Source organism: Gouania willdenowi, chromosome 6, assembly GCF_900634775.1.
Source record: "Gouania willdenowi chromosome 6, fGouWil2.1, whole genome shotgun sequence".
NCBI lineage: Eukaryota > Metazoa > Chordata > Actinopteri > Blenniiformes > Gobiesocidae > Gouania > Gouania willdenowi.
The window spans coordinates 26318558-26339960 of record NC_041049.1 but is presented as its reverse complement, the minus strand read 5'-3'; the positions used below and the strand labels follow the sequence as shown (position 1 = coordinate 26339960).

At 38.3% G+C, this 21403-nt stretch overlaps 2 protein-coding genes across 2 annotated transcripts; both read right to left on the bottom strand.

The window, feature by feature from the left end:
- Positions 1-2115: 2115 nt before the first annotated feature.
- On the bottom strand, positions 2116-8034 carry krr1 (KRR1 small subunit processome component homolog). Its single transcript, XM_028451637.1, has 10 exons — positions 7925-8034; positions 6012-6187; positions 5526-5660; positions 5308-5433; positions 4908-4991; positions 4665-4721; positions 3212-3382; positions 3047-3124; positions 2867-2963; positions 2116-2785 (listed from the first exon to the last, which is right to left on the bottom strand). The coding sequence occupies exons 1-10, from the start codon at positions 8028-8030 to the stop codon at positions 2640-2642; spliced, it is 1176 nt and encodes a 391-aa protein (XP_028307438.1). The 5' UTR covers positions 8031-8034; the 3' UTR covers positions 2116-2639.
- Positions 8035-9289: 1255 nt separating this feature from the next.
- On the bottom strand, positions 9290-21265 carry LOC114465933 (uncharacterized). The gene is made up of 19 exons (XM_028451309.1): positions 21146-21265; positions 21005-21060; positions 20857-20914; positions 18808-18962; positions 18653-18717; positions 18483-18576; positions 18086-18349; positions 16371-16664; positions 15040-15291; positions 13793-14104; positions 13610-13722; positions 12891-13113; positions 12654-12806; positions 12391-12581; positions 10974-11125; positions 10634-10891; positions 9941-10094; positions 9623-9749; positions 9290-9508 (listed from the first exon to the last, which is right to left on the bottom strand). Coding segments are annotated over exons 1-19 (3048 nt in total). The 5' UTR covers positions 21148-21265; the 3' UTR covers positions 9290-9383.
- Between the last annotated feature and the right edge of the window lie 138 nt (positions 21266-21403).

Here is a 21403-nt window from a genome sequence, read left to right as displayed (position 1 = left end):
ACAGTAAAAAATGAAGTCTGCAATCATAACGGGTTTTTTCTTTTTCTAGAGATTAAAAACGTCAACATATTTAATGTAAAACACGCTGATTTATGTTTCAACAATGAGTTTTCTCAACGAAAATAAAAACTTTAAAAAAAGATAATTTAGTCCCAAAATGCTCACTGCTGCTTGGTATGATAACTTGAATAAGTACTATACATTTTACGAACTATAATAATCACAGTCAAATTCTGATAACATACATTAAGCCACGTGTGTCCTGATCATATATTTAAATGAAGGCTAATTGTAGATTTGTACAATTTTATTTATAGTACCTGAATGCAGCATCTGGGAAAATGCTGCTGTGTTGTGAATGATTTTTTTAAATATACTTTATTGATCTCACAATGGAGTAGTATGGATGTAGATTTGTCATTTTATTCAATAAAAGAAAAATTGAAAAAAAAAATCACTTCAATCAAATGTAAATATTTTCAATCAGAGGAAAAAAGTGTTAAAATGCAAAAAATATTTGAGACCCAAATAATAGTATTTGAACACTTTGATTGATTTTTTTTTTATTGAAAATGTTTTTATTGAAGTCATCTTTTTTGTATTTGGGCGATATTATGAGCAGTACATTTGTGTCTTTATTATTCAATTTAAAAAAAAAAAAAAAAACTTGTCAAAGAAAAAAAAATGTGTTGAAATGCTATTATTTGCGTCTCAAATTTTTTATTTATTTTTTTTGCATCGTAACACTTAATTTATTTTTGATTGAAAAGTGTTTTATTTGATTGAATAGACAATTCTACCTCTATATATATATATATATAAATGAGCCGCTGTTGTAAATCCCAGTGAAAGTATGGAAACAGGAAAAAGAAAAAAACCAATGATGTAATCTCAGTAGAACTGTTTGCAATAACGATATTTAAAACAAGGTTCATCTAAGTCCCCGAGACAATGTGCTTTAAATAATCAACATACACACAGTGTGACAAAGTACTACCCTGACTGAAAAGTACTAAGTCCTTTTTTAAAAAAAAAAAAACTGGAAGTACCATTAAAAATACTTTTACAAGAATTAAAAGTCATAAAAATCTGTAACAAACTTTTCCTCATCATAAGTGCAAAAAAAAATACCGGTGCACAATGTGATACTTACACAGTATCACACCTAAGGTGGTGGTGTGCGGAATATCAGCACTGGTGTGATTTGGTGGTAGATGCTGATTATTCAGCACAACAGCACTCCCTCTGGTGTGACATTGCCTTTACACAACAGTTCTACAAGTGCATTTTATTAGTCAACAGTATTATATGACGATGACAAAATATGATTTGTTTATTGTACAATTTATTTGGTTCCACTAACACAAATGTTCTACCTTCGTCCTCTAAAGTCTGACTATTCATAATTTTAATTAAATATTATTTGTGTTCTGTTGTATTGTATTCTGCCCAATTATATTCAATAATGGTGGGATGATACATCATGCAACAATATTTCACAATATATACCTGTAAAAGGACATGCTGCATTCATTCATACAGCTCAGTAAGTTTAACGTGGACATTATTTGTGTTTTATGTAGCCTATAATGTGATACAGGACCCTCCCCACTTAGTGTATCAGTTCAGGAAGCGTTTTTGCTGAGGTAGTCAGCGTTGCCAACAGTGTGTATGAATAAAATTAATTAATTCACCCATCTGCCGATACAGCAGAGTGCCCCTGACACACGCAGCCTTAATCAGCTGCCAAATGTTAGTCAGTCCATCAGATGAAAATCTATATCTTTCCTACAGGATGTCATCGGGTAAATGGAAAGGACTGCTTCTATTCATAAATATTATTTCTGCCCTAAGCGCTGCTATCAGATCTGCACCAAGCAGGATCTTCTAAGAAATAATCATAGTGATTTATCCTAGTAAGAAGTTAATCAACGTCATAAGAGAAAATCCAGCTTCATAGTGCAGGTCCTGTATGTCAATAGATCGATGTGTATGTGAATATATTAGGCCAGGACACTCAATTGATGTTGAGTGGCCTATTTATCTGTTAGCAAATGTATCAAATATAATACAGAACTCAGAAAGTATACAAATCATTCACTTCCAAGACTGGGCTTTAAAAAACTTTTGAACTTGTATTTTAGGATCTGAAAAGTTTCTGTAACATTGTTGTCACATATTTACAACAGTTTCTCAGTTTGAGTTAAACAAGCCTCAAAACTTCTGCCTGTGTGTTCTCAGTATCCACAGATTTATTGAAAAAGTACAAACAATGTAATTTTGTAAATATGCTGTAGGATTGATGTGTGCACACAACTGAACCAGGTTATACAGTATCTACAGGGACTTTACTGAGCCTGATCTAATAAAATAAAATATTTCTTGGTCAAACATTGTTCGTATGCAAAGTGACTAATATGAGCGTGTAAGAAAACGCCTTATTTAATCTACATTGACATACATACTCACCACAAATTTGGACAATGGGGGAAATGTAGCATAAATGGTGCCTTATATTCTTGTACACACTTGGTCTCCATCAATGGAGAGAACTTCCTGCCAGCACAAATTAGTGCTGTGTGAGTGTGTGATGGAGTCGTTCAGTCCTGCTGTCTGCATCAGTCTCTACAGTAGGCCCATTAGCCTTTATTCTTACTTTTCTTTTTTTTGTTGGTACTGCTGGTGGGCGGAGTTTGGTTCACCGGTGGAGCACCCAGTTTTTTTGTTTTGGCCTTTTTCACTTTGTCCTTGATGGCTTGGATGTCCAGTTTGCTCTCTGTTGGAGCTGAGACACACACACACACACACGGTCAGTATCGTGCACAGTTTGTGTTTCACTCTGTAATCACTGCTACCATTACTCTACCTTTAGGAGTCTTGCTCTGGAAAGGTTTCTCTTTGGGAGGAATGAAAGCTTTGTTTCTCTCCTCCTTTTTCTTGGTCAGAGCTTCAGCCTGTTTGACCTGACAAAGAAGAAAACAAAGTATCCTGCATTAGTCATCGCTGTGAATCCTAGTGATGCAACACTCCATCTCCACAGGCTCACCTTAATCATCTCCATCTTCTTTCGCTTCTTCACATGTTCACGCAAGAAAAATTCTCCTGTGGCCAACTCCTTATCAATCTACAGAGAAACACAAAGCTGAAATCAGCACAGCAAAGTATTGTGTGTGTGATTGTGGCAACTTTGTTCCTGTGTGTGTTATTGGACCTGGCTCTCAGGCTGTGCAGGGGGGAATGGTGTGTACTCCTTCTTCACACTCTTCTTCTTGGGTTCTTTGCGTTTGTTCAGGTTTTTGTGGCGGAAGGTGGGCAGGAAGCGTTCCCAGCTCTGTGTACGCAGCTCAGGGTCTTTGGAGAGCTCACGTTTGATCATCAACATCTGAAGGTTATGAAAATAGTAGAGCTATATCAGTGAGGCATCCACATTAGTGCAGCTCAGGTCACAGTGAAAAGCTGTTTGATTATGAGCTGTAACAGGTTGAAGGACATTCCTCTCTAAACAGCGACATCATAAAGTTCAGTTAGCACACTGCAAGCACGAACTTCTGTCTACACCATAGTCTGTAAAAAAATAAAAATAAAAAAAAAAAGACAGGGCATCCTCCCGAGGAAGTGACACTTTATTTTTAGAGCTCCCCCTGCTGACTGGCTGCAGTATAAGTCATAAACCCCACCTCCTCAATGATAACAGATGGGATTTGGGTCAAACTGCAAAGTTAAAATACTCGTCACATCATTTTTTTTCCAAACCTAAACTCTGCTGTGATCATGAGTTATTATCACCCTACAATGTGTTCAAGTGCTCATTTTTCTGTGAAATTTGTTTTAAATAAGTCATTTAAGGTTGAAAAACGAGATTTGACGTCATATATTACGATGATTGACAGCCGTGGGTCTTGCGTAGCTCTCTTTGTGAATAGCATAAGCAGTAAAGTCATGAAGGAAAGCCGAGACTCCATTAAACTTTTACGCTCAGTTCTTTCGGTTTTCTCGGCGTTACGAGGGCTCCTCCTGCTGGACCCTACTGCACAGACTCTGGCAGCGACGGTAAGCGCTGTATTCTGGCTTCAAGATTGATGAGTGGAAACAGCTACAGTGCACGCCCACTGGTCTACACACGTTTCTAGAGCTATTGATGTTTTTGGCGCCACTTAATGGTGATGCTGGGAAACTTCTAGAGCTGTGCTCATTAAACACACGAGTCTCATTGTCCGAATTAAAACCAAAACACCGCAATAAATGATTTTCCATGTATGGCTATGACTGTGCACTAACCTCACCAAAATGAAAGCAATGCAATTACAAACATCATTAATGCTTCAAATAATAAATATTTGACTGACAATCAAAAATAAAATACAAAATATAATGTTTAACTTGACTCCACCCATATGTACAGGCCTATAACTGACTGGGATGCTGAAAGTTAGTGAAATTAAATATGTTCTCATAAAAACACAAAGTGCATTTAAGTTGTTGATGAAGAGCAGCTTCTCTGCTTTATCACAACACTGAACACAAATGATTAACCACACAGATTATTTATAGTCAGCAGATCAAGAACAAAGATGGAAATCATCTTCACTGGGAATGAATTATGAAATCCACTCAGTTGTGCTGATGTGAGCATGAAAATGCTCCAAGGCTTGTGTTCCACTAACCTTTATGTTATAGATGGGGTGGATGTTTTTCATTGTGTCCATCACCACTTTACGCACCTTCAGGGCAGAGTAGAAAAATCACAGGAGGATCATTTTCTCCACATTCTCATAAGTTGAGTAACAGCAGCATTAGGCTGAGACCTCCTGACTTCAACATTAACCAAGTTTGACTTTTTCACTCCATGTGTCTCTCTCATCAGCAGGTGCTAGCCATCACAGGCAATGGATGCATTGAGCTCTCACCTCTTTTAGGCCGTTGTAGGGGCCGAGGGCCGACACTGTGTTTCCCTGCACCATCACGTAGCAGTTTGTCAGCAACTCTAAAGCCTGCAGAGGAAAGCACACACACACACACCCATTAGCAACAGAGCCACCGTACTGACAATAACTCAAACACCCAGTAAAGAGTGCGTCATTAACACACATTGAATTTATTAAAACCACCTTATTATTAGGAAGAATTTTAAACATACAAGTTCAGAAATACTTTATATTTCAAGGGTCAAAATGGCTTCATGAACTCAGGTAAATTAAGAGCCACAACTTCTCCACCCTTATGCTTGCTCAGCATAATGATATCAGATGTAGCCACAGTGTCAGTGATATGTCTAAGTAAGATAGATAAAGACATGTAGACACTGACTTTCAGCGTGGAGCCTTTAGGACCAATGAGCCGCTGCCGTCGCTTCACAAAGCGCTCTCTGTTCCTCACTAGGGTGCCGACTTTGATGATGTCACAGGCCACGTCGTCCTGTAATATCCTCACGGCCTGATGAGAAAGAGGTCCAAACACAACATGTCTGGACTTTCCATTGCTTGGTGTGAGAGACTGAAGCGTTAACCGGTGGGTTTGCTCCTCACCTGTTCAAAAGGGACGCTCCTGGCCAGCAGCTTGATGAGGTCTCGCGCTCTGACGATGGCATAGGGGTCAAAGGTTTTCCTAGTGGTGCACACAGTCATGCTGCCCTCGATCAGGTCCAGAGAAGCTTTGATGTGCTGTGAGAAACAAGATAAACAATACAGAATTCCCACTTCTTAGTTCCTTTTTTTAGCTTGAACGCTTAATGTAAAAACATTTAGGGAGTTAACTGCTTTTTCCCAAGATTAATAAATTAGCACAGGTGATATAAGATTTGTAAGACGAGACGAAAAAAGGTGCCATGATGAGAGCCGTTAAAGATTTTTAACTCAACATACGACAGGCATCAACAATGCTTCAACAAAGCTACTTTACTCCTAAATAAAAACATATCTACAGCTGACAAACTCAAAGGTTAACCTGCAGTAAATTGTGTGCTATTTAGTTTCAGGAAGTGCCTCATGCTGCTGCTGTGAATGTGAACGCACCCCCTCTCCTAAAGCTCTCTCCACCAATGGCCAGCACTCTTTCAGATACGCCTCCCTGTATTTGGGGAAGAGCGTAGCAAAGCTGCTCTCCTCCAGCAGGCCCCGAGGGTTGTCATCTCTGGTGAACGCCGGCTCCACCCATCCGTCAGGAACACTCAGGAGTTCAGATTCATCCACTGCAGCGGAGAAAAAGGGGAAACACGACCATATTAATGAGTTCTGACTTCTGACAGGACTGGTATTAGTTATTATCTGTCTGATTTATCACATCTTTAGACCAGAAAACGCTACATTTTCAGGGGCTTTAAGGCTGCTTGATATATAGACCTGCAGATATGCAAAAAACATTTAGAAATTAAAGGCAAAGATGCTTCATTTACCGACAGGGCACGGAAATATTTGTAGAATTAACAATAGCGTACTTAGTTTGAGGCAAAATCTCCAAAATACATAATATTTGAGATTCTAAAAATTACATTCCCTTTATGAAGTGACATAAAGGCCAAACCCCATAAAGGCTTCACCAGTAAATTACACCAGTGTCCATTTTTAAACCATTAGATTACCATTAGTGTTTCTTATCCCGGGGGCTACATGCGGCCCTCGGTCTAATTTTGTGCAGCCCCCAAAACAAATCCTCAGAAATTGTAATTCAAGAAGTTTGGAAGCCAACATAATACAGAGTGCAAATTCCAAAAACACAAAAAACAAGAGAAAATGTTAACAAAAGCACCCAAAGGCACAAAACAACCACTAAAATACACAAAATGACAACAAGAACACACAAACCAACAAAAAACTAAAGAAAAATACTTGCTAACAACAATGCTTTTCCCAATATGACAGAAAAATACACAAAATGACTCTAAAAACAGACAAAGCAACTGAAATAAAGTACTAATTGTTTTTTTTGTTGTTATTGTTTCAAATGCACGAATTGATTTTTAAACTCACAAAACGGAACAAAAAGACTAAACCTCTTGTCTCGTGTATTAAAGCTCAGATTGGTCATTATTCTAAATGCTAAGTGAATTCCCATAAAGTGGCTCTTGATCATCATTTTTGTGGCCCCTGCTGTGATAAAAGCTGCTCATCTCTGTCCTGCAGTGTTACTGGTTGCTGCACCCTCAAAGTTTAGCATTTAAAGTTAGATTTCCCCTTTACATGTTCATTTCTCTGAAGCAGCACTAAAATATGTTTGGTGACAATACCCACATTGTGGAGGATTACAAATGATAGTAAACCTATTGTAAAAGATGTAAGGGATATGATTGGTCCACACAGAATTCTTTAAGGTTTGTTAAACACAATACAGACCATAGATGTTTGGTGAATACAGTTTTAAAAAAGTAATTTGCGGTTAATTTTATATATTAACCGGGGAAGAGCGTAGCAAATTTATATATATATTTAATCTCATCTCATCCTAGATCCACAACAGCAGCATTAAATAAAATGATCGCGTTTGATTTAGGCAGAAGATTAAAAACCAACTATCCTGTTTTCTCCCAGTCTGTGATATATAAAGGGTTAATGAGGCTGTATGTTTGAATTAACTGAACATTGTACATTAAATTAAGGGTAAGGATCGTAGCCAGCTCAATATATGAAAACAAGTTCTGATTGCTTTTCACTTAACAGTGTATAAATGACTTGAAATTATAATAAATATATGAGCAATACACCTAACCAACTACACCTCAGCAACAAATGTACTTAGACATTGACTCTAATTGATTAGTTTCTGAGCTTTAAAAGTCAGTTTTATCTTAGGCTCACGTTGTGCATCAAGCATGATTCACAGCTGATCCATCAACACGAAGCTAAACACACATATTCAGACAAAACTCACAACAAAACACAAACAAGGAGGTCTTCGCTTACTTCAAAGCTCTCCAAGTGGAAAAACCTACCAATGTGTTTCGTCTTTTTCAACTTTTTACCCTCAAGGGCTTCTTTCACGCCGTCTGAAGCGTCTGAGGACGCCATGTTAGGCTGCGGAAATGACGTCATTCCCATTCTTCTTGAGTTTATTGGCGGTTCACCATCTCTTGTCGGTGCATTACCGCCATCCACTGGTAAAGAGTGTGAACAGGGATTCTGAAGAACTTTTAACCTCATTTCAATGTAACTGTTAAAACTGTTTAAAGTGTTCTCCAGTTCCCACCTCTACCTACATAAACCTTTGATTCCCTGGAATCTTTCTGCTAATTTAAAGACCATTTTTGATCTTTTTTACGTTTTTATCTTTCAGTTTGAGAAGAGTAGTTCATCACATCTGTCATGAAATATACTAAACAGTTTATATCCAGGGTGAAAGTGTCCGTTCTAATCCAATTACACCTTTCGCCCACTTATTACTGATTTACTTTGTTGTATTTTCCACAATTTTAGCATAACCTAAGCTCTCAGACTGCTTCACTTCTGAATCTCTGCTGCTCTTTTACTGATTTCACACCACCCAATATCTAACTATGGTAGTCCCCTTCACAGTTAGCACACTTTGGTATGACACCCTCTTCTCACAACCTATAATCATGTCCACCAGCACATTTCCCACATGAAATCAAATTTGGAGATATCTTTGGTTCAGTTTTTATTATTTAAACGTACTGCTCAACAAATTTTCACAAATATAAAATCATTCTTCAATCTTGGTCAAACATTTAACGTGTAAGGCACTCGTTTTTTAACTGACATTGTGCTTCCTTCGTTATGGTATAATTAGAATCCCAAACCAGCTTCCAACTGTTGTGGTGGGCTTTGGATGATTGCGACAGAGACAAAAGACGAGTAAAGTTAAGTAATGCATTCAACAGATTCAGTAAAAAATGAAATCAGCAGAAAAACTCAAGAGATTAAAGGTTATATTTGTTTCATTGACAAGCCTTTATCAGCTTCGATAGATGACAGAGGGAAAAAACAAAAAGCATAATGTTTTCCTTTGAAAATGCAGAAATTATTCATTTTTGTAAAGGAAAACAGTGACTGACCCATTACAGGCTTTATGTACATGGAGATAAAAGCACAAGCTATTTTTTTTAATGGCAAACTTGATTTGAATACAAAAACTGGAAAACAAGGTCTCGACTTTAAAAAACAACTTTGTAAACAGTAGTGTACCATATCCACTCAAATGAAAGAAAAAGTACATCTGATCATCATCTCATCCACAGATGATGGAGTGTTTCCATGATGCCTCAGAACATACAATAGGGTACACTAACTTATATACACTCCAAATTATTTCAGTCATTTAACTTTAAACCCAATAAACTTTAGAATAATCATATATTATTATAGTACTGAATAATATTATTCAAACCTAGCACTGCAGTGAACACAATATTTAAACATGAAACTCCGACCTATTCATTCCACCCGTAGCTGCTCATAGTACATCATGATTGCTTTGGCCGAGATAACTGAGAGAACCGTTAGACCCAAAACTCCAATTAAAGTAGCCACAGTGGAGATTATGATCACATGGTCAGCCGCTGAAAACAGAGGAGAGAAACGCCAGACATTGAAATATGCAATAGGTCGTGAAGATGAGATACAGTAGATGTTAGAGGTTAATGCTCTGAGCTGATGCTTTGTAATGAACTCACAATGAGAAGGTTCCACTAAGTTCTTTCCTGTTACGAGGAGAGGTCCTACAGATACAACTGCCCCTCTTCTGCTCTTCCTTTCCTCTTCAATCACTGACCTCCTGCTCCGAGGGGCACCGCTGCAGCTCTGGAACAAGACAAAATTCCCAGTCTTAGATCAAACATTACATAAGTAAAGAGAATAGAGAATAATTACAAATCAGCAGTGAACAGACCCACCAGTGGTATATTCACTACAGATGTGCACAGACTAAATGTATATGTATAGGTAAAACAAGCAGGAAGTGCCGCATCACTGTAAAACACTGTTAAACTAACCTCAGTGCAGTTTTCCTCCCTCCCACAGATGTTGGTCAGGCAGTGGAAGTAGAGCGGTAAGCCTTCAGGCATGGTGAACAACTGAAGAGAAAACCGGCTGCGCTGGTCCAGCTCCTTTACCACGTGCCATCGGAAGGTGGCGTCAACAGGACAGCTACGGGAAAAGATTAGAGCATTTTAAATACATGAAGACAGGACAGAAGGTAATGCCAACTTTAGAGGAACACTTTAAAAATCATTTTTTTAATTCAGGATTTTTCTTTTTACATTGACAGAGAAGGGTTGCCACTGTCACAATATGTCATACCTACATACGACATTGATGTCCCTTGTACTAAAAGCTGAGGATGAATCATTTGGCCTGAACTGTAGAATAACATGCATGTTGATTTGAAATGCATTCTTTGAGTAAATCAAAGATTGAAAGCAAAGGCAAGACAAATGTATTTGTATAGTGCATTTCAAACACAAAGCATCACCATGGTTACTGTGAGCTCTGGGCTCCACTATCTGACCTGTGTCCATAGATCTGAGAGACCTGCTGGGTTCATACCTGACTAACATCTCACTGATGTATTCTGGACCAAACCCATTCACAGATTTATACACCAGCAGCAGAACTTTAAAGTCTATTCTGATCATAAGTACCATAATGGTACAACTAAAACTAATGAGTTATACATATTTAATTACCCATCCTGAAGAAAGACAGCTTGAACCGGGTCCTGCGGGTCACTGCTCTCTGTCGCCCAGCAAGAGTCCACCTGCAGGAGCAGGTCTAAGACAAAGTAAGCATTGGTCTGCAGGGCCACCTCAAAAAACAGGCTGTCATCAGGCCCCAGGTGGATGACATCAGTGTAGCTGCTGCTGTAGGTCTCATCTGTGTGCAGGGTCATGGTGAGACCCAGCTGCAGTGAGGAGTTGAACTCCACCAGGGAGATGGAGGAGAACCTATAATGACACCAGGTCATATACATTTAACACTTACTCTCAAGTGCTTCATGTGAACATATGCTGAAACGGCTCATCTCACCACTCCTTGTCCACACTGACTTGAGCGTTGCGGACGTAGTGTCGTGGATAAATGCACTTCCAAACAACCTTGAGGTCTCGTCGGCTGATGGTTTCCTCCTTGGTCAGAATGACGGTCAGGGTGTTTTGAAACTTGATGTGAGTTTTGTTCACCTACAAATACAAATGGAAGGTTCAAACATAAACAACACAGTGATTGGAGCAAAATGACACTTTTTAAGGTTGGTGTGATTGAAATAATATGGCACTAGCTAATAGAACCAGCTCTAACCGTCAGGCTGCTTTCAGACCATCATGGTTCCAGTTCAGGAACCGGTGCAGTTTAGCGGTCTCTGGACCTCATATTTTCAATTGAACAGCATTAAAATGTGTTAAAACTAGTTGAAGCAGAACCAAATTTGTTGGAACGTTTCACACCGCAGCGCTATATAAGTGATGGTACTTCACCTGAAAATGGTTGTCAAACGCCAACTGCTGAATCTCAAAAGTAAAAGATGTGAGACATTGGTAAATCACGTAATTACTGTTGTGCTCTAAAGTTACCTTCTAGATACATTTGACCTTTTTCAGTTTTCAACAATAAATTACTGACGTTAATTGATTACATTTTAGTATATTTTTAATTACACTTTAATAATGCTCTTAAGGTTAAGTCTGAATATCAGTTAAAAACTGAAATTTATTTCACATTACATTTATGCTTCCTTTTAAGAAGTTTGCACACATTTTAAAAACAAGCACTTCAACACCTGAACCCATTCATTTATCTGTATAAACACTGACCAGTTTGTAATTTGGTTCAGGAACTAGAACACTGTTGGATGAAACAACCCACAGAGAACAACATCAGCCTGACAATGAGCTTTGGAACTTGAGCACAGAGCAAGAGAAGGTGGCCTGGCCTGAATCACATGGTCACTCACCATGGGAAAGATATCACATTATGTCTCTGTAAAGTTAGATAGCCTTGTATAAGTTTTCATATCCACTCGAGTTCAAAAGTGCTTTACATCACACACCAACCTGACATAGTTTTAGCATTAACAGGCAGTTGCATTGCTACGTTGTATTATTTTCAGTTGTAAAAGAAAAAAAAAAGTCTTTCAGTTAATGTAAATGTTTCTAACATGTTCTGCCTATCAATCAATCTTTATTTGTATAGCGCCAAATCATAACCAATGGTATCTCAAGGCACTTTACAGTAGAGCAGTCTTAAGGACGGACTCTTCATTTTATGGATACTATCTAATTCTTTTGATCAGTATGATCATTTTGTTACAATTATCTTATGCAACATATTTCATTGTATATTGAAATGTTATTGGATTGCGTATAAACGCAATGTCTGCCCTTTAGAATTCATTTGTAGAGCAGGTCCAGCAGGATTGAAGTGTTTGTGTTGATCAGTCACTGCTCACCTGTTTCTCTGTCCCACACTCAGAAACTCTCCGAGATGTACGGAAGAAGATCATCGTCTCACTCTCATTCAAATTGCACTGCCCATTGTTCAGCTTCACCTCCATTTTCCCTCCAATTTGAGAGGTCAGGTAGGGCTTTGCCACGCCACCGATCATCAGTTTGCTCCGACAATGGCTGAAAAGACCATTCTCTGTGGGGAAAAAAACAGTGCTGATAAAATGATAAAACACGACTGTCACATTTAGTAAATCTATTCCCATACCTTTACACGTTGGCTGTGAGGCTGCAGGTGACTCGATAGCAGAGCTAATGTCATAATAGCCATGCTGACACACACAAGTGAAGGAGTCCAGGGTGTTAATACACAGAGAATGATGGGGACACAAGCTGTGCCCTGAGGTACACAGGTCTGGACCTAACAGAACAACAACAAAGCAAAACAAACAATACATGTGAAAAGTGATGAGGTTTAATGTGAGGGATTTTAACCATATCGTACCATCCCAGTAAATAACGCTGTCCTTAATGGTGATGTTGGGCTTGTTCAGGGAGCGGATGTGATCCACCTTATCTTTAATAGATAGGACCATCTTTTCTTTTGTCTCAGCAGCATTAAAAACCACAAACCTAATCTCTGTCTGGTTTAGCTCCACTGCAGGCTGAAAGCTGGCCAGCTCTACACGCACTGGCCCAGTGAAGTTCTTCAGCAGCTCATGTTGCATCTACAGATCACACAAAGACATGCGTCAACACAATAACTAGTTTTTAGATTACTAAATCTAAAATGCTATTTTTAAAGAAAGTGTGTGTGCGCACATGTTTTTTCTGAGCCACAAGGCAGTGCATTTTCATTTTTTAAAATATGTTTTTCACAACAGTCAATTTATTTCTCCATTATCACTTTAGCTTTGTCACAAGAACCTGAAAATGTTTCTTTTCCATCTGATGAGATGAATTTAGTTGTAACTGTTTGGGTGAAGAAGAAGGTAGAGCAGGTGCTCTATTAACTAAAGCTGTTTACTCTTCATTACCACTTTGCTTTTAACAAATGGTAATGAATATATGCTGAAAGTTGAAAGGGTCAATGGTGCAGATTGGTGACAAAGTGTTTGTCTGATTGCTCCAGGTCACCTGCGGCTACAGATCTAGATTACCTTCACCAGTAAATGTGGTGAATTGCCCAGACTACACAAAGCTTTTATTAGAACCTATTTTTACCTTCTCTGTGAGAAGCTCCTTCATTTTAGCTGTAGGCTCTGACGTCTCATCCTGCAGTTCCACAGGCAGCATCCAGGGCAGCACTAGAGTGAGACCAACACTTTCTCCGGTCCCTGTAAATACCACAAAAATTAACACCCAACTGAAATGTGTGGCCATTTATAGATAGCCAATCAGACTGACCAAGGTCCTGTTTGGGTCTAGCTGCTCGAGCATGGATCAGAGAAGAATTGAAACCCTCAAAGCTCAGATAGGCAGGTCCAGACTTCACGCCGTTGTTGCATTCCTCCCACAGGGACAGAACATAGGGCTTCCCCACAGTCAGCCATGGGAGGCGTAGTTCTGTAGTGGCGACACGGCGGCTCTGGAGGGTTGAGCCGCCCTCTGTGGACAGCTTGTAGATAAAAGTTAGTGCAGATCGCTGTGCAGAGCTGGGAGTCCACAAAACAGTGGAGTCATTGGAGCGGTATCTGAGCTCAGACGCACCCCGAGGAACTGAAAACAGATTACACACAAGCTCAAAAAGATAAATACAGATGTAGTCAGAGTCTTAGTAGAGTTAAATACTGCTGCACTTAGTTTTTGTATTAAATTAACCATTGTTAAATGTACAGTTTCAGAAACACTAACAGACACACATGTGTTGCAGATTTGATGTACGAGTTGAGATAAGATGTTTTTAAAAATGGAGTGGATTTAAAAAAAAACATGACAATTGTTAAATTGTTCAAACATGTTACATGCATTTTGATTAGTTAAAAGTTGTAAGTGGCTAGTAAAATAATAACATGATGATTTCCTTTGAAATGTAACGAAAATGAAAGAATTGCTTAAATTAAGAAAAATAAAAACATGTTGCATGGTCCTGCTCGTCTTTCTTCATTATCTCACCATCTAGTTAAAGTGAAACTGTGAAAATGTAGTATTTAAGTACTTTTCCAACTAGTATAGCATTTCAGATTATTCAGTACTTTTAAAGAAGCTTTCAGTTTCAGAAAGTTTGGCAACCCATGATTCTTGAAAATAAACTGAAATACGAGAAATAAATAAGACCCGCAGGAATAACTCACAGCATAATAAGGCTCTGACCAGGATAGGGAGGTATAGAAGATGTAGTCACAACATTAAATAAGAATACAAATAAATACAACTCAAATACTATTAAAATAAACTAAACCAAATTAGTTTGGATCTACACTATTGCACATTTTTTATTTTAGTCTCGATGACAATTCAATTTCAGTCTAAATTTGATCAGAACTTCTGTATTTTTATGTTTAGTTTCATTTGATGAAGTTTTGACAGATTTAGATGATTGCATACTTGGACTACACACTACAGTTAATACTTATTGGGTTGTGTTTTTCTTTTTTCTCTACAGATCAAAGACTGGATTATTTTGGATTAACTTTTGGGAGCTTCAGCATTACCTGTGTGAGCTGCTACAGTCTTGGAGTTCATGACCACGCTCTCTCCACACAGGGCCTCTGCCCTGGCTTGGTACTGGTGGCAGGGCAGCAGCCCCCCCACAGTGTAGCTGGTGGTGAGTGTAGTGCCCTGGAGCACCCCCTCGTGGTAAACACGGAACATGGAGATGGATGAGAAGGTGCCCACCTCCCAGCTGAGGGTGTAGGAGTCAGGGCTGAATGAGGTCTGACGTAGGGCTCTAATAGTGGAGTGGGCTGCAGAGAAGCAGATACTGTTTAATGCCCAGGGTAGTATTGTCTTATAGAAGAGGCATGGCAAACATCTACTATGGCCATTGTGAATATGTCTAAGTGTTTTAAATAACCTAAAAAATGGGTGTCAAATTTATTTTTGTTCAGGGGCCAAATACAAAGTAGTTTGTTCTTATGTGAGCAGCAGATTTTAGGTATGACTACAAGCAATTTCAACATTAATTTCCAGAAGTTTTCACTTTACACGATATATAAATGATACATAAATTATGTAAGGCTCCGAAAATATCCAGACAATAAGTAACAGATATCAGTCCCTGCAGGATTTTCTCTAAAATTTCAATCACCAACTTTTATTTAATTTGAACAATTTGAGATTGAAAATGACGATGCTGCAAATACTATTGAGTTTCATTTAATTTGTGCATTTAGAAGGACTGAGATATCTACAACTGAATATTTGGTAATTTAAACAATTTGTGTTTTTTCCGGCTTTTTAACTATTTCCTGCAGGCTGAATTGTATTATCTAAATGTGGGTGTTTAAATGAAGATAAATACAGAATGCTTTTACTTTTTTTTTTTTTAACCCGAGCGATTTTATGATTGTGTTGATAGACTTTCCAACCTTGAATTATTTTAGTTACACATCAAACATTTCACTGATTAAAGAAATCCATAGCAAAAATACAATTATCACCAGCTTTAAAGACATGTTTCAACTCCTAATATATATAACGCTAGTGCAGATATTACAGACAGCTACTTGAGTAATGAAGTCGCCAACAATGACATGATCCAAATACAAGAGTAAAGCCTAGATCTGGGGCTCACGTAGTGAAAGGCTAAAATCAGAAGTTGCCATTTCATATTTGCAGCGTTTGACAATGGAAACATCATCGATGAAATGATTAGACTTCAGATTAATTCAAAGTCTTTGCTGTTCTTTATTTGTGTTTTATTCATCCATCACGAGTGGATCCCATAATCAGAATTAGTGATCCTCAGAATAAGGTGGATAGTAACTAAACAAAATTTACAGTTCATACACAGTGAGTTAATCTAATTTAAAAGTAGACTCACCAGAGTTTCCATCACTCATAACCATGGTGCTGTAGCGCGTCTCCACCCCTGCCTGACACACAGCCTGCAGGCCAAACTGAACTCTGCTGCAGGGCTGCAGGTCAGACAGGGTGAAGGAGAAGTCGTTGTCTCTGAGCCACAGCGTTTTCTCCTCAGTGATGTCATCTGTCCCGTTGAGGTAGAAGGCCGAGAGGAGGAAGAGGGAGTACCTGCGGTTCACGGGACAGTCCCAGGCCAGCGAAATGCTGCTGCTGTTCCACGACCTCACCACAAAGTCCACAGGGATGTCTGGGTCTGACAGGGGATATTATTAAACCAGAACACCTTCTCAACAAATACACCAAGAAAAAAGGATGTTCAATGATGTAGTAAAATACAAATTTCTTCATGTTCAAACCTGTGGGTCAGAATCCAACTGCAGGCTGTGGGCATTTGTGTAAAGACATTTTTTCATAAAATTATCTAACTAGCATACCTTCTATTTTGTTTAAATTGCATATTGCTTTGCATTGACTGACACTTTCCCTTTTCTACTGCAGTTTGCTTGTGAGTTTAGACAAACCTGCACAATTAGTTTTGGGTCTTGTTTGAAATGACATACTAAGTTTGACGTCAAAATGAGTATGTAATGCGTTCACATTAGATAGTATGAAAAGATTGAGTATGCGAGAAACACCCGGATGTATACACTGGGGGCACACTAGTCTAGTCATACTCAACTGCCCCATGATGCATTGCGAGCAGAATGTAAATTGGTCCTGGGACCGGCTTCAAGCTGAAAGTCAAAAATCCTCTTTTCAAAACAAAAGCATATCTTCTTGTCTTCTATTAGTTTTTAACCCTTTTGTAAGTAGGGCTCTTGTTTTGAACTTAACCGTAAGTTTTGTGAGTAGCACAATGAAGGGTCTCTGAAATGTCAGAATGAAATGTGCTTTATGGATCAAATGACCACATGTTAATATTCTACGAGGTCACTTTCGCTCTTAAAATTATTTCAGAACTTCGAAAGGTGGAGAATAAACTGATATTTAGCCTCTGTATGCTTCACGTTTTTGTCGTAGGTTTGAAATGCATTTTGGGAAACTTGAAGTATACGAGAGTGGGAACAATTATCATCTGACATCATCATAACCATACTTATAATATATAGTACAGTTACTTATGTACTCATTGAGTTTGTAGTGTATATTACAGAGTATGCCATTTTGAACAGAGGCTGCGTCCAAATAGTCTCTGATCCCTTTTCTTGAACCACAGAGTGTCTGTTTTAAGTCAGTTATAATCTGACAATGTCTTACATATAAGATATGGGTTTTAGATTATTTATTTAAAGTTGATCAAGGCATATTATTGCATTGGTACGGTCATTGTGAGTTTCAGTCAGCGCTCGGGTGTGTGTTATTCTTTAAATGTTGTCGCCGCAAGGAATTGTGGGTAAGCATTTTCTCATCTCCTTTGGTAAAGGATGCATCGGTGTTTCCTAAGCTAAAGGAGGTTATAAAGGAAGCATTGAGCCTCTTTTCCTGAGCTTAAACAGAACTGGGACGCTCTTTATCATGGCCAAACACTTCAGGGGGTGAAGGAACAGTGGATAGGAGGGACTGTTCTGATGCAGTCACAGTCTTAGACATAATGTGTGTAATAATGTGTGCATGTACAGTTCTGGCATGATTGATGGCAAGTCGCAAAAACAATCAGTTTGCACCCAATCCTACCAGTAATGGTTGAGATACAGATGAAGGAGTGACTGTCTGCGATCTCAACACAGGTGATGTAACGGCTGCATGAGTCCAGAGCAGAGAACTGATGGTGGTTGTGGGTGGTGGTCTCGGTCCGGTGTGTGCTGAATGAGCCCAGTTGAGCCTGGTACAGCCTCACTCGATGACTGTGGAACACTTCTGGCTGATTCACCAGCCAGGAAACCTGCAGCATGGAGGGACTCCTGGACCCCAGTGTGACAGGGAGGCGCATAGTGTGTCCTTAGAGGTGAGAGAAGAGCTCATCATTCTCCTGTTTCCAACAGCCCTGATAGAATAAACTACTGGAGTGCAGCTCGAGTTAGACAAACTCAATGCTTCATCTGTCTGTGAGGAGTGATAGAGGGATTATTACCCACTGCAAAGAAGAAACTTTCATCCTGGTGGAAGAATAAAGTCCCATTTTCACAAGCAAATGCTTCAGATGGACTTAATGTCTTCAGGAAGCCCTAAAGAAAGAAAGGTTCCAGCATGAAAAGTCATCAGGATAATGTGTATTGAGGAAAACCTTTGAGTCATACGTACCGTAGTGGCATTTGTTGGAACTCCAGTGGGTTTGTTGCGTCCTGTTACTTTGATGAACTTTGTATCTACAAACAAGGGCAACCATTGTATGCAACATAAAATATTTTTAGTGTAACTGAACATTTAAAAACATTATTGGGTTATTGGGTGCTCACGTGGGATGATGGTTAAAGTCCACTCCTGAACTTCACCACTGTAGCGGAGTCTGAGCTTGTTTTCCACAAGCGGTGACAGTGTCAGTGATGTAACTTTACCAGCACTCCCAATGGATTTTAATGATGTAAGATTGAGCCATATGTTTCCATTCTGCCTGGTAATACAAGCAAACACATGACAACCCTTATACAAGTGCACAACACACATTTTTCTTCTTCTGTGCAGTTTTACGACAGATGGCAACCAAGGCAAGCAGCATTAACACCATGTACAAGACAGCACACTTTTAAATTCCATTTCTAATCACCAGTAGATCATTTAGCCTTGGACGTCATCATGGAGGACTGACATAAAAACTTTTATTGGTCTGGATATTATGGTTTGATGTGAAAGAAAGTGCTCTTTCAGAACTTCTCAAAACAGATAACCAAAGTGATTAAAACAATCCAGTCCTTCAGGTTTGTCATACAAAAGTAGAATAGTAAAAAAAGAAAAGAAAAAGATATAGTTTTCATCATTACATTATTATTTATTTTAAACCATCCATTCCGTTGCTTCATTAAGAAGCCCAATATTTATTATAAGAAAATGTTTAAACCAACGGGTTATGAGCTACTGACCTAATACTATATGTATAGTTCTTTTACAAATATATTTAAGTGAACAAGGACTTTGAGCATAATGCAGAAAAGCAACGTTTCCTGTTTGAAATCAAATTATGGTCTCCCTTTTTAACTTCTATTCATCTCCTAAAGTCAAGTTTTCTTTTCTTTGTTATTCTGTAATTGGTACTATTTTTTTTTTTTTTTAAATGATTTTGATCCAATAAACTATCAATTTATTGTATTTCAGAAGGAGAAAGTATTGCACCTTATTTTGTTTAATATATACGGGTTGAAATTTGTTTGACTATTTTTGTGAAGTGGAAACAGGGTCTACAGTGCAAAAAAAAAAATAAGACAAGTGTTTGTTCCAAAAGCAGCAAAACATCTTAATCGTTAAAATCTGTTCCAGTGGTTCTCAAACTTTTTTGGCTCAAGTACTCCCTTTCTCTTATTTCTGAACCCAAATACCCTCTTTTGTCCAACTGTAAGATTTAGCTTAGAAAACAACAACTATAGAGCATAATGATGGAATGAATGAGTGATAACACACATTTTAAAGAATCCTATTTCGTAAATAAGTGGGGGGAAAAAAAACAGTATTTAGTGGCTCCTGAAGAGATTTATTTCTAGAGTTTTTAAATCATTTCCAGTCATCTCTCACCTTTTTATTTCAAGTTCTAATCAAGATCATTTCTATCATCATTTTGAGGGTTTTTGTGTCATTCAGCATATATTTATCTTGTTTTGTGTTTTTTTGTTGTTGTTTTTGTGTGTTGTTGGTAGTTTAAATCATTCTTTCTGTGTGTGTTTTCAGTGTCATTTGGTTGTTACTTATGTCATTTTGGAAGTTTTCTATAATTTGTGTGTATTTTGTAGTGATCTTGTGTATTTTTTTCTCATTTAGTGTGTCTTTGTTGTTGCTTTGTGTGTCGCTGATAATGGTAAGCATTTTTCTCTCTTAGTGTGTGTTTTTGGTGTCTTTTTGTATATTTAGTTGTTCTTTTTTATTCAGTAAATTTCCCTCTTATTTTGTGTGTTTTTGTCGTTTTGGGAGTTTCTGGTAATATTGAACAACAAATCACAAAATTCAAATAGTTTTAATGCTTTCATTTGTTAATTGTCCTACCCCCTGTAGTGCCACCACGTACCCCTAGGGGTACACATACCCCCATTTGAGAAACACTGGTCTATTTAACTAAATACATTGAAATAAATTAAATCTAGTAATTAGTGACTAGAATCTTTACATGATCATCAGTTTCAACTGATCTGTTCTCAAACTATTTTAACTTTTATTGCTGAAATGTTCCTATCCTGTAACTAACAACATTACATCTACAAAGTCACTTTTCACCATGTCAGCGATATTTGCACTAGGTTGAACTGAATTAGGTATTAGATATTAAAATAGCTTTCCACACAAACAGGCCTCCTGACCTTTACCTTTGCAGGGCGCTGTCCTTCATCCAACACAGAGAGAAGGAAACACTGTCTGGTCGACCTGCAGGACAAACATCACCAAACTGGTAAATATAGACACAAACCAAGCTCCATTCTGAATGTTCAATAGCATTAGCAGCTCATCACACACCGAACGATGTGCAGTGAGGAACCAGAATGAAGACGAATAAATACCCCACAGAGTTCCTGAAACAGTGCAAAAATGAGATGAAATTGTAAAGTCAGTGGTGTTTTAGGCAGGTTGAACCAGGCCTAGGAAAACGGAGCTCACATCTCTTTCTTTCTTTCTTTCTTTCTTTGCAATACCCACAAATGAGTGTATTTAGTGTTTCAGTGAAGCAGGTCAGGGCTGGAGGTGACGCAAAGGTAATCAGTAGCAGGTGCGCTCTCACATCACTCACGTGACACTGAGACCAGAGCAGCAGACAGATGTGGGGCGCGTGCTCAAACAAACAGCAACATTTAGTAATGAACCACGTTTAATACTGTGAATTTTTGAATTTTACTGTTGACCAGTTTTACAGCAATA

Bases quoted from the DNA above. Each gene is read 5' to 3' on its own strand.
- LOC114465933 (XM_028451309.1), bottom strand. The intron at 18,577-18,652 runs GTACGTATGACT...TTCTTTCTTTAG, and splicing joins TTCCAACAAATGCCACTACG to GGCTTCCTGAAGACATTAAG. The intron at 14,105-15,039 runs GTAATGCTGAAG...ATCTGTTTTCAG, and splicing joins GACTGTAGCAGCTCACACAG to TTCCTCGGGGTGCGTCTGAG.
- krr1 (XM_028451637.1), bottom strand. From the start codon at position 8,030: ATGGGAATGACGTCATTTCCGCAGCCTAACATGGCGTCCTCAGACGCT. The intron at 6,188-7,924 runs GTAGGTTTTTCC...TCTCCGCTGCAG, and splicing joins GAAAAAGACGAAACACATTG to TGGATGAATCTGAACTCCTG. The intron at 4,722-4,907 runs GTGAGAGCTCAA...TCTGCCCTGAAG, and splicing joins CCTACAACGGCCTAAAAGAG to GTGCGTAAAGTGGTGATGGA.